The sequence below is a fragment of the Amblyomma maculatum genome, chromosome 1 (assembly GCF_055883805.1).
Source record: "Amblyomma maculatum isolate TAMU_Amacu chromosome 1, ASM5588380v1, whole genome shotgun sequence".
NCBI lineage: Eukaryota > Metazoa > Arthropoda > Arachnida > Ixodida > Ixodidae > Amblyomma > Amblyomma maculatum.
The window spans coordinates 155,545,756-155,558,663 of NC_139344.1; the positions used below are offsets into that span (position 1 = coordinate 155,545,756).

Sequence of the window (12,908 nt, forward strand, 5' to 3'; positions counted from 1 at the left end):
GGTCTATGCTTTACTTCTGTGGGAGTTCTTTTTTGTATAATGAAACGAAAAATTCAAAAACGAAGCGGTTCCTTGCTTAATAGCTGAACCCCGTTTTAAGAGACACTGATGTAACAGACAATCGGGCATAAGAGACACCATTCACCCAAATGTTTGGCCACCCTATGACTTTCAATTATAGGGCCTCTTTTTTAACAGACATTGGATGTAGAAGACAATTGGCTATAAAGGAGAAATTAGCTTTAAAGTTTGGTACTCAGTCTTGCTTGTAACAGACATTTTAACATTAGATACAGCACTATCCACCGCCAGCTTCAGTAGCAGTGACAGTGAAAGCAAAAGAAGAGAGGCACACCTGTGCCATCATTATTAATTATAACTTCAGCTAACAAAAAGTAGGTAAATCAGCTATGAAATGACTAAAAGAAGCCCCTGTGGTGGGAATGCGATGTAGAGAAGCTCTTCAGGCTTGCCACGAAGAACACAAGTGCGACTGCATATGCAAGCATCTGAGCAAGCATATTGGGAGCGCACATTGGGTTCTCCAATTAGTGGAGCTTCCTATCACGAATTACCGTAGGTGTTGTGTCCACAAGTCTGAAGAAGATAGCGAAAATTTTCTATTATGTTACACTGCAGTATGAGCAACAAATCTATCTGGTAAATGCAAAGAAAGTGCTCAGCTGGTGCCGCTGACATAAACAAGTGTGCCTAGAAAGCTAGACATAGCCAAGACCAAAACAAATGACATAAAAACAAGTGGTTCTGCTCAGGCGAGGACAAATAAACTGCTCTGTTTGCTATTCAACCAGTTTCAACTCTACTCAAAAATGCCTCGTTTTCTTTTCATTTATTTTTCGTCTGAATAGTGACATTCATAGACTTGCTACTCAAAGCCTCTGTTACACTTTGTCAAACAAGCATAAATTTTTTAGGGATATTTTTGCTAGTGGTGTTTGATAGTTTTGGCCGCTTCTAGCACCTCGGTGGTAAGCTGGTTACTTTTACAATTTTGTCGCGCTTTTTTGACTGGAATTCTTGTAGTGTTACCAGACACATAACTTAGCTGCAAATCGCTAGTTGCGGTTTTATGTCACGTCTCGGTTGCACCTTGCAATCGCTGCGAACATAGTTTGCCAACATGTACAGCTTTGGCGCATTGGCCATGAGGCTCTTGGCCTGATTTTCAAGCTGGGAGAGGCTGTGTTGAACAGCACTAATGCAGCCATGAAGCAGACCAAGATTTACAACTTTTTCATCAGTAAATATAAGAAAGTTACAAGGTATGGTCAGTGTCGTGGTCCACCAAGCAAATGCAATATGTAAATAAAACCCATAATAATGCTTTTGCGACATGGTGTACCCTTCTTTTTTTGTGCGTATTTTAACAGTAGGATGCCTACGCCGAAATAAGGTATGGTTAGAAAATGTAAACGCGGTACCCTGCTTAAAAGGGACCTCTTATATAAGAGACAAAAACTGCTCCCCAGTGTATGTCTCTTATAAAGGGGTTCAACTGTAAAATGGCAAAAATTTTGTAAAGGAGCCAGAAAAAAACATCAAGAAACACAATTTTTTAATTGATCGAATCGCCCACCTAGAAGTGTGTTTAAATCTCCTGTGAGTTTGTGTGCTGGGTCGTATAGCGGGAGCAACAAAAACTACCGCCAACGGCTTATGGCCTACGAGATCACACCTCCGTGCGTGGTGATCTTGGAGGTCATGAACGGCAATGACTGGACTTGAGAGGCGCCGCCGAAGTGTGTTTAAATCGCCCGTGCTTTTGCGTGCTGAGTTGGAGGTCATGAACTGCAGTGGCTGTACTTGAGAGGTGCCGCTGAAGTGTATTTAAATCGCCCGTGCCTTTGCGTGCTGAGTCATCTAGCGGCGGCGACAAAAGAATAATTTTTTTAATATACTGCAGCTACACTAGTGTTGCAAAAAACTGTTGTATGTATAGAAGACTTGTTACACTGATGTAGCTGGTGTAGGTTAAAAAAATGGCCTTAAAAGCTAACGCCAACAGCCCATGGCCTCTTGAGATCACCGCGTGCAGAGCTGTGATCTCTGAGGCCATGGGCCGTTGGCGCTACCACCGCCGCTTGAGTCCGGCCATGCATGTGACTGGCATGTCATCACCATTGCCTTGTCATTCCGTGAACCCGTGCGCACGTGCTGCACTCTTCGAGTATGTTGGCTCCATTACACAAACTGTGCGCAGAGGCAACATCCCTTCTTGAGTATTCACTTTTGCTCTCCAACATGGAACGAAAGGAGAGATATCATACCAAGCTTTTAATTAAAAAATTTTGTGTTTTCGCACCTTTGTGTTATCCATATTAGTGCGCATTTTGTTTCATTTTATTAGCAAACTTATTTGCGGGAATTTGGGCGCGCACTTTTAAAATCAATATCAGATATAACACAAATTTCCGCGCCTCATACTACTTCGTTATAACGAGGTTCGACTGTACTGTGGGAGACAGAACAAAGCCGTTATTTGTTATATCTATTTTTTGCAGAATTAGCTAAAATTTATTACAACAATGTAGACACCATATATACAGTGTAGACCACTTACAACATAACTGCTTATAGTGCAAAACCGGTTATAACACGGTTTTTGCCGGCCACTGGTCTGCCTTCCATAGTAGTCACACCGCTTAATGTGCGGTCGCACAAAGCGAAATACCGGTTATAATGTTTTGAAACGATCTTGATGACGGCGCGAAACAGCAAGTGTACTTCTCTGAGTGGCACTGGGCTTCCCTGCTTAGCGCAGCTCATTGCACCACGTTTAGGGAGTGACACAAGTGCTTACCACTCATGCGCTTCTCGTTTCCTCTTTTTCAGTCTCCAGGCATTGCTCCCATCTTGCACAAGACTGCACAAAAGCTACTCTTTTTTTCTATTTGTCGTTCTTTCGATTGTCTCCTTTTTATGCGTCTGCATCGCACCGCGCTTTCTCGTCATGACCCCTCTAATGCTTTCCTTCACTCGCACATCACTCTTTTTGTAAAAGAATGAGCGGAAACGCTTGTTTTGATTGTCTTCGTTCAAGTCATGCAACAGCAGCACCGCATTTCTCGGAAGGCCGCTGTAACAGCCGCTCGACTAGCTTTCTGCTGAACGATTTTCTCGAGGCGGTACTTTCGCGATGACAAAATGGTCCCACTGATGCAGAACAGAGGTATGATGTCATGTGCAGTCACAACAGCGCGCTAACACTAGGTTTTCTCTATTATCCTCACCACAAGGTTTGTTTTCCAACCAAAAGGCCTCGTTTCGAGACTCTTTGCATTCTTTGTGGGAACAAAAAAAGCGAAGTGATGCTTTAGCATACCGCATGCAGCGCGACTGCCTTCACACTGACCATGTTATCAGCGCAGTTCTGCAGCAGTAGTCGCGCAGTATACTAAATATAATTTAAATGTGCAGCGGACCCACCCAGTTGTTGCTTTTCTTTCACTAATTAATAAGGCATTTTTGAAGGGGAGGCTACCCATCTCATGTAGTTTGAGCTAAAAAAATAATGTCTTGCTTATAGTGCAGTACCGCTTATAGTGCTGAATTTCTTAGCCCCTGTGACCCATGTTATAAGCGGTCTACGCTGTACTTTTTTGCTGAAATATATATATTTTTTCATTCAGACTGTTGTCTTTGGAACAGTCAGATTGTGTTTGAAGCATATAAGCCAATGACATATGTGATCTGTCTTGAATATATTGGGTATGTGGCAGAATGCTTGATGTAGGCTTTTGTTGCATGCAGCCTGAGAATGGGGGCACGGGCGACAGCCGTCCTGGCAAGCGTGAGAACCCACACAAGTACCTGCTCTACAAGCCCACTTTCAGCCAGTTGTTTGTGTTCCTGGCTTCGGGCTTCAAGGAGCTGCCGCCCAATGGAGTGTTACTACTCTACGTCTCAGCTGACGGCAGCTTCCCTAATGTGAAGCACCCTGAAGAGGGTAAGTGGGCCTTTTTTTTTTTTTCAGGTCCTGCTACAGTTGGGGATCTAGGTTCTGTAGCTTAGCAGGATTTCTGGAATAGGGCACATGTGTGAAAGAGGCTCTGCTTTTTCCTCGTTTTTTGAAATGACCAAATTTTATGTCCAGAAGTTACACGGCTGCTGCATCATCATCATCATTCTAGTCTAATATACTGCAGGATTTAGGCCTCTCTCAGGGACCTTCACTTATTCATGTTTTGTGCCAACCATGGCCATTCTATTCCAGTAAATTTTCTTAATTCATTGCTATATCTATCTCTTGGCCACTGATCCACTCTTATCTTTAATAGACAGCTGGTTGTTTTTGTGCATGTCCAGCCCATGTCTAGCTGTCTTTTTAATTTATTTCAGCAAAAATTTCTTCAGTTTCTATTTACTTCTTAATCTTCACTGCTTTCTTTCTGTAGTTGACACTAGCAGGATTTGTGGCTTGGTGGGTGAGTAAATTAGACTTGGCGAAAGCTAGCACTAATTTTTTCATCTTTTTGCATGCTTTGTGCAGTCGGCTACGATTACGGCGGAGTGACTACCAACAGCAAGCGGGAACCTGACCATTCAAACAAGCGCAACGTCCAGCTCAAAGATATGCACTGGTGAGGCAGGGGCCTTGGAAGGCTTTTGTTTTTTACTAACCATGGTGACTGTCATTTACTGACACCTTCTCTGGTGCGCTCTTGTCTTTTGGTGACATGTTTCCTTGCACGTCTCCTCCTCTGCAGTGGGGCTGAGTTTTCCTTTTTTCTCTCTCTGCTAAACCTATCCCCTATCTGGTCTTCTTCCGGCTGTCGGCTCCTACTAATGGGGGGCGCATGGACCCAGTCTGTACCCTGGTGACCTGTATCCATACACACGGAAGCCACTCTTCCTCATCATGGATAGCGACAACAGCCATGTGTTCCAGCACATGCCACGCTTTTTTGGCCAGCCGCTGGTGGCCCTCATGTCTCCCGAGGATGTGCCACCTGCTTTCCATGGTAAGCACACAGGCTCCTACAAACCTGCTGCAGTCAGGGCTGCCGTACATTTCATGTCAGGCCTCAGAAGTTGTATCTAGAGGTTCGCAAAGCATTAGGCTTATTGAACTTGATGAAGCAGCCTTTACTGGTAGCAGCTTTTACTGGTAAAAGCAATATTGGCCTAGCCACAGTTATACTGAGGGCGCTTTCATTAGTCCACGTACAAGCAAATCCATGCTTGTGCTTTGAGCTTGGAAGTGTTAAGATTTTCTTAAGAAATAAGCTTACATACATTTTTTGTGGCTAACAGTTACACCAGCCACCATGTTGTGGGATAGGGTCCCATGTAATGGTATAAGCAGCCTGCACTTTTTTATTGCGAAAGCAATACTGCTCGCAGTTTGAGCCTTCAGCGTGGAACGGCGGTGACCATCATTGACCTGTGACCTTTAGACTACCCCCGTAGACGACCCCAAGCTGGCAGGAGCTGCCAACTTGGGTCTCTCGTTTCACAAGGGACGGTTATGTCAGAATCAGCCTGCTAGGACCCTGGCATTCACGTTACCCCTGTAGGCCACTAAGGCACGTTCATATGAGTTGGTTAAAGCGGGTCTTTATACGTGGGCTGAGGAAGAAGAAAAAGAGAACGCTCGGTCACCCGCAGGTAATGCTTTCGCTCAGTATTTGGTTCAGCAGTGCTGAACCCTTGTAATTTTTTTTCTTTCAACTAATGGAACTTTTGTTTTAAGTGCTTGTTGTAATGTAGTTGCTGCATTGAATATATAATGTAGATCACATGTATAAGCAGTTCCATTCTATAATCTAGGAAAATATGGTCAGTAAATACCAATTTAACCATAGGACATGACATTTTGACAGCCTGATTTTCATGAACTTATAGGTATACCAGTCTAGAACACTAAACGGTTATCTTCAGTGTAATTTTTTCCAGTGCCACTTGATATATGATAAAAATGTACCTTATGTTGTCCAAGTATGGTTATCAGCCATGTAGAAAACATTGGAGTCAGAAGGAAGTTGAGTCATGACAAGCAGTATCATGCCGAAGAATATTGGTCTCACTCATTAATGGGGGTTTACTGGACTGACTCTGCTCTAACTCTTGTCCTCCAGTTAACTCTCACATGACAGTTCTGTCGAATATTGCTTATAATGGCTCACCTGCAGTGCCTTGATTGCGGCTGAGTCTTGGGATGCTTGGTTTACAGATTGAAATTGTGGCTCAATTTGTGAGGTGGATGTACTTTGTGGGGGATGCACACAGTGGGCTCAATTGTATTGAGTCTGGGAATTGGATTCCGTGTGATTGTTTGACATTGAATTTCACTGAATGTAGACTGCTTGCTGTAACTCTTCTCATGTCATGATTATGCATCCTCTGACACCTCGTTAATGTCCCAAAGCTGCAGTTTAGTTCCTTGTCCAAATGTGGCCTGTGATCTTGTGCCCAGCTCTGGTCTTTCTTTCCAAATTCATAGGGAATGCGTAAATTTTTTGAAGTTAATCAAATGTTAGAACCTTTGTAAACATTTTGGAATTCCATATGAATATGTATCATCATCATCATCATCATCATAATCATCATCAGCCTGATTATACCCACTGCAGGGCGAAGGCCTCTCCCATATTTCTCCACTTAACCCGGTTCTGTGCTAGCTGCATCCACTTGACCCCTGCGAACTTCTTAATCTCATCCGCTCACCTAACTTTCTGCCGCCCCCTGCTACGCTTTCCTTCCCTTGGAATCCAGTTTGTTACCCTAAGCGACCATCGGTTATCCTCTCTTCGCACTACATGTCCTGCCCATGTCCATTTCTTCTTCTTAATTTCTACTAGAATGTCGGTAACTTGAGTTATTGCTCTGACTCACTCTGCACGCTTTCTATCTCTTAATGTTACCCCTACCATTTTTTGTTCCATAGCCCTCTGGGTTGTCCTCAACTTAAGTAGAACTCTCTTGGTTAGCCTCCACGTTTCAGCCCCATAGGTGAGTACAGGCAAGATGCAACTGTTGTATACTTTCCTCTTGAGCGATACCGGTAAGCTGCTAGTCATAATCTGCGAGTGCTTGCCAAATGCGCTCCATCCCAATCGTATTCTTCTTGTTATTTCCTTTTCGTGGTCCGGATCTACGGTTACTACCTGTCCTAAGTAGACATATTCGCCTATTACTTCCAGTATTTCGCTACCTAATGTAAACTGCTGTTCCTTCCCGAGGCTGTTGAACATTACCTTAGTCTTCTGCATATTGATTTTCAAGCCTACCTTTCTACTTTTCCTGTCTAGGTCATCAATCATTATTTGCAATTCATCCCCCAAGTTGCTTAGCAAGGCAATGTCATCAGCAAATCGCAGATTACTGAGGTATTTTCCATCTACCCTTATCCCCAACTGCTCCCATTCCAAGTCTCTGAATACTTCCTCTAAACAAGCTGTGAATAGTACTGGGGAGATTGTGTCTCCTTGCCTAACACTTTTCTTTATGGGAATTTTGTTACTTTCTTTATGCAGAACTATGGTTGCTGTGCAGCCACTATATATATCTTCCAGCACTTTCACGTACGGCTCGTCTACCCCCTGATTTCGCAATGCCTGCATCACCGCCGAGGTTTCAACCGAGTCAAATGCTTTTTCGTAATCAATGAATGCTATGTATAAGGGCTGGTTATATTCCGAGCATTTTTCTATCACATGATTGATGGTATGGATATGATCGATAGTAGAGTACCGTTTCCGAAACCCTGCTTGATCTTTTGCTTGATTGCAGTCTAAGGTTGTCCTGATTCTGTTAGTGATTACCTTAGTAAATACCTTATACGTAACAGACAGTAAGCTGATTGGTCTGTAATTTTTAAGGTCCTTAGAGTCCCCTTTCTTGTGAATGAGGATAATGTTTGCATTCTTCCATGGTTCTGGTACCGTCGATGACACCAGGCACTGCGTATACAGGGTGGCCAGTTTTTCTAGCACGATATCCCCCCCGTCCTTCAGCAAATCTGTAGTTATCTGACCCTCTCCAGCTGATTTCCCCCTTTTCATAGTTTCTAGTGCTTTCTTGACCTCTTCCTTCGTCACTGGTGGAACGTCTGACTGTTTTTCCCTACCGCCAATCTCAGTACGGTCCTGACTACTTTGGCTACTGTAGAGATCTGTATAGAACTCCCCGGCTACTTTGACTATCTTTTCCATATTAGTGATGATGTTGCCCGCCTTGTCCCTTATCGCATACATCTGGTTTTTGCCTATGCCCAATGAATACGTATAAAAACATATAAATCCATTTTAATAAAACTGGCTGACTTTAAAAGGGTACATGTCATCTGGTGGGAGGGAAGTCTGTCTTAATTCCTAGTTTTTGAAAATACCACAAGACTTTAAGTGTAAAAGTTCAGGTTACCATTCAGTGTTTCAGCTGAATATCTTACAACCACATAAAGTTCACACCTATATATTTCAGTGTTGCACAGACCTTCAGCAATAATATTATTAATGTGCATGAGCAAGGTGACCAGCTGTGTGAAAATCAGCAAATTCATGGCACAGTGTCTACGCCTTGAGGACACATTATAAGTGCAAAGAAGGGTTTTAGAGTGTAAATGAGTAGGGCATATGGCCACTGTTAAAAAGGGTACCACAGAAGAAAGCAAAGTGCACGATGGTGCTCAGGAGTGCATACAGTGTGGGACTCACCTGCTTAATTTACATAAGCAGGTGAGTCTCATATGTACCCACATGAGCCTTGTTATGGTGATCATGGTTAGGGTGCTCTACTGCTAATCCCAAGGAAGTGGGTTCAGTCCAAGCTGTGGCTTTTAAGTCAGTGCTATATCAGTGCTCCTAAAGCGGCATTCATGCGTTAAAAAGTGCCCCAAATCAGAAATTTTTGTATTGTTCCAAATTGCATTTTTGCACTAGCATCACTGTGCAAGCGGTGTTGAGAAATTGAGAAACTTCCCAATACTGAGAAATGGCTACATGGAGCTTCATTACGCCCATACGCTTTTGGCTGCTGTATACAGTGTTGGATTTTTTTTACATTGCCTCAGTACAGAACCAGCCAACTCCGAGGCTTTGGTTCCATTTAAGTATCAATTCCATTATCTATTTATTGGGATTCTACTGAATGGCCGCTGCTTTAGATAGGTAGAGCACTGTAAGCGAAGTTCATAGGTCATGGGTTCAGATCTTACCAGCAGCGTGTGGTTGCTTTTTCTTCTACTTTCTAATCACTCTTCTCTCAGCCATAAATTGTATGCATTATTTATTCCCATCAGCACTACAAATAAAAGAAATAGACATTCCACCACGCTCTCCTTGGTTTTGCTAACTGCTGGCTTCCTTGGTATGCATGTCGTAACAAGCCCTCATTTCCTTACACTTGTCTACTGAATAGCTTGATGAGGGCCTCGATTTTGGCAGTCTTGATGCCACAGGTAGCATTGACGGGTTCTCGCACAGCTTCCGCCTGCTTTGTTCGATCATATCCCACGTGACACTTGAGGGAATACAGGCTGTACTACGTCCGCTGCTGCAAAGGTGAGTGGCACTGGTGAGGGATCGGAATCCAGTCCTCCGAGAGCCTTTGATCCTGAGTTAGACATGCTGTCCCTAATACTTCTGTCACACGGGCAAGTTCCAACTCCTTCGAACTTCTTTTCCATAAAGGACCACGGAGGGAGTTCAGCCCTAAAGGAGTTGTCGCCGTGTCACACGGCTAAGAACCAGCTTCTCCGAGACGCCGTCGGGGTCCCATTAGGCGCTGTTCGTTTTGTGTATACATATAAAATAATCAAGTTAAAAACATGTGAAATAATTTTTAGCTGCTTTCTTTTCAACAGTTTGAATTGACTTTAAAATATAAATGTATCTTTATTCATGTGAAAGGAATGCGCTGTTACTTTTACTAGCATATCGTGTTTGTCTGTTCTGCTGGCCACAATGTGCTTGTGAAATTCTTGCGTGCATGCTTGGATTTTTGCACATTTACTTTTTTTCCATGCTTTGCGTTATGCTGCAGTATTAAAAATCGTGCGGGGAACCAGAGTACTCCCTTTACCTGCTCGAGGGAGATGATTGGAACTCCTTACGCTAGGAACTTCCTTAAACTTCCTTTCCTAAAGGACTGCCGTGTGACATGGTGCGTATCTCCATTGAGATAAAGACTACCTTGGTTGAAGGGAGTTAAAAGGAGTTCAGCCGTGCCCGTGTGACAGCAGTATAAGCCACGCGAACATGTATTGCTGCACTAAAGCGGGGCCTTATATATATGTTGGATGATTTTTCATTAAATGTTGTAGCTTACAACTGTATGCTAATAAATATGAGTGGGATAACAGAAGTACAAATTGAAATATTAGTGATTGAGTGGTAAAGAGACTGCAATGCGTTGTCCAGGCGTATGTATGCAAAGCGACATATGGGAGCAAAAAAAGGCTCCCGTAACGAGCGCACTGTCTACATGGCAGTTGTACCAGTTGAAAAAGCAGTCACAGTAAGCTGCGCACCAGCTATCATTTCCTTTAAGCGTACCGAGAGCATTTTTTCGCACCTGATGGCTATCACTTAGCGGCGCTGTCAGCAGTCCAAGCCATTTCATCCAAGTCATTCGGGATGAGTCTGTGGGTGGCTATACATGAAAAAGAATCCGCAAAGGATCCGTTAACTCTGTCTTGCCATGCTCTCAAAGACAGAGCTTAAGTTTCATCCTGCCCCCAATTTTTCAAATGCACAGCCTAATGAAGGCTGCTGGTTAAACAAACATGTCAGTGCGTTCAACTCAGTGTTTTGTGTTGTGCCTGTTTGTAGCGATGTTTGCACAGAAAAAGGTTCCAAAATAGTCAAGCTTGCCTAATCCAGGTTCCAATCTTTCACCTGATATATATTCTTTATTGAATTCCTCTACTGGATTTATTTTTTGTCATGGTTAGCTTGTTATGATTTGGGCTAGTCTTCTTTTCTGACAGTTTGTTTCATTTTTCAGTGGGGCTTGGTTGCTTCTTTAGCAACACTTCTCTTTCTCTTTGCCAAAATTCGGTGTTTCTTCATTCTCGGAATGTTTTAATCTGGTTTGCTCTGTTCTTGTGATTCTCTGCTGGTTATTTTTTAGTGATGATTTGGAGCACCTTTGTTGTCTGTGGCTGTAACAGATTTTTGGTAGAGTATCCACCTTGTAAGTAGCATATACTGGGTTCAAATCTTGATACTGCTGGGAACCCATCAGATTTCTAATGATCACAGGTGTTCCCAAACCAGAGGCTCACCTTTCCTTTGGGGGAACACTTGTAGAAAGGTGCCACCAGTCTTTGACCAAACTGTTCTCTGACCAGCAGTTTCAGGTCAGTCACTGATGCCACCCTTCTTTTTTTTTTTTTTTTTTGAAAGCTAAGAACCACATGAAAGTAAAGATTGGTGTCCCTTTTGCTTGTCTTCTTCACATAGCCTTGAAAAATCTAGCGCATCTCCAAAATCTTGTCAAGTACCTTTTTCTGCTACGTCGAGTGCTTATGTTTATTGTACTGCTGTCTCATATTCTCTCTTCATGGGCAAGCTAACATGTTTTTTTTTGTGTGTGTGTGTGTGTGTGTGTTGTGCTCGCTTCTTCATTTTCAACAGCGAAAACAGCTCACAGGGTTTGACTTCTTGTCAACACCTGTTTAGTGGCTTTCTTTGCCTATGCAGAATGTATACATGAAAGGGGCGGGCATGGATGACAGCTTTATTAAAGCAGAAATTTGGGCTAGTTGTAAAGGGTCTCTTGACTCCATAATTTTTCTCCCTCTTGGAAGATATGGGACAGAAAGAACGCATGCCAGCATGTGGAGTGACACTATGAGTTATCAGTTAAAATGCATGGTGAGACCTTGCAATATAGAAGCCGATTAGAGGTGGACAGAAAGAATGTGTCATTCGGGTTTATTTGGTATCCATTAGGTGTTTGCGAAGGTTGAAAGTTTCAAATATGAATCGAATACAAAAATAAGAAAAAATTGCCTTTGAATGTCAAATCGAATATCTGATCAGTGAAAGAAAACTAGGGAAAATAAAGAAATGGCATTCTTTGCCTTGTTTATTTCAAACTTCACATGGTATTTGAAAATAAAATTAAACTAGGTAGGCTTGCACAGAAATGTGTACCCTACTGATAAATCCAGTATTCCAGGATTCTGTATACCAATTTATTGCACATTAAGTACTGCATGAAACAAGGTGGCGCTGTCATAGCATTGTTGAGTACAGTAAATTTCTTTTAAGAAGCCAGAAAAGATGTCTGAATTACCTGAAGGCGCCAATTGTCGAATGGACCTGTAAAAACTACCCAAAACCATCTGCATCAGAGTAATTTTCTCTGATCAACACCTGCAGGATAGTAGACGAGATGAAACCAAAGTGAGATTGACAGTTTTTTTTTTTCTGATTTTGCCAAGTGCTTCACTTTGCGCACAATGTCGGGGAAGGCCCTCTTCACTAAACAGCCCCATCACGTCTTGAGAATACTGCACTGCACAGTCCACGTGGTCAACCACTGCAGTGAAGCATGCAGTGCTGTGAAACTGCGGTTAATTAAAAAATTTTTGGTGTATTCCATAATTTTCAATTAGTGTTAGAAAAATTCTACATATTTTTTGGGGATACAAGTTGAATAACAAGCTTATTTGATCCATATTTGAAATTTCAAATATTTGCACACCTCTAGTATTCGTTAAGGCTGTTGCTGTCTATCATTTCAGGATTGCACAGTAGAGTGGTGTTAATTTAAAAGAGGTATAACTGCCATAATGCGGCAGAGAACTTTGTGTACAGCACTGAATAGAGAGGGAAGCATATGCCTGGCTAAGTGTGAAGAGATATGGACAAATAAGTAGACCTGAAAAAAAATTATGTCGTAAGTCATGTAATACATCATAATAGAATGTCTAGAGTCAT

General features: G+C 42.6%; 1 protein-coding gene across 5 annotated transcripts in view; it reads left to right on the plus strand.

Moving 5' to 3' along the window:
• Positions 1-12,908, plus strand: part of LOC146204696 (protein SCAI) — an 85,572-nt gene that overhangs the window by 26,542 nt on the left and 46,122 nt on the right. For all 5 annotated transcript variants that reach the window (XM_084589410.1, XM_084589407.1, XM_084589408.1 and 2 more), the window contains 3 exons: positions 3,772-3,967; positions 4,511-4,601; positions 4,828-4,982. In XM_084589410.1, the coding sequence (XP_084445536.1) occupies positions 3,772-3,967; positions 4,511-4,601; positions 4,828-4,982 (442 nt within the window). The remainder of the gene's footprint in view (positions 1-3,771; positions 3,968-4,510; positions 4,602-4,827; positions 4,983-12,908) is intronic.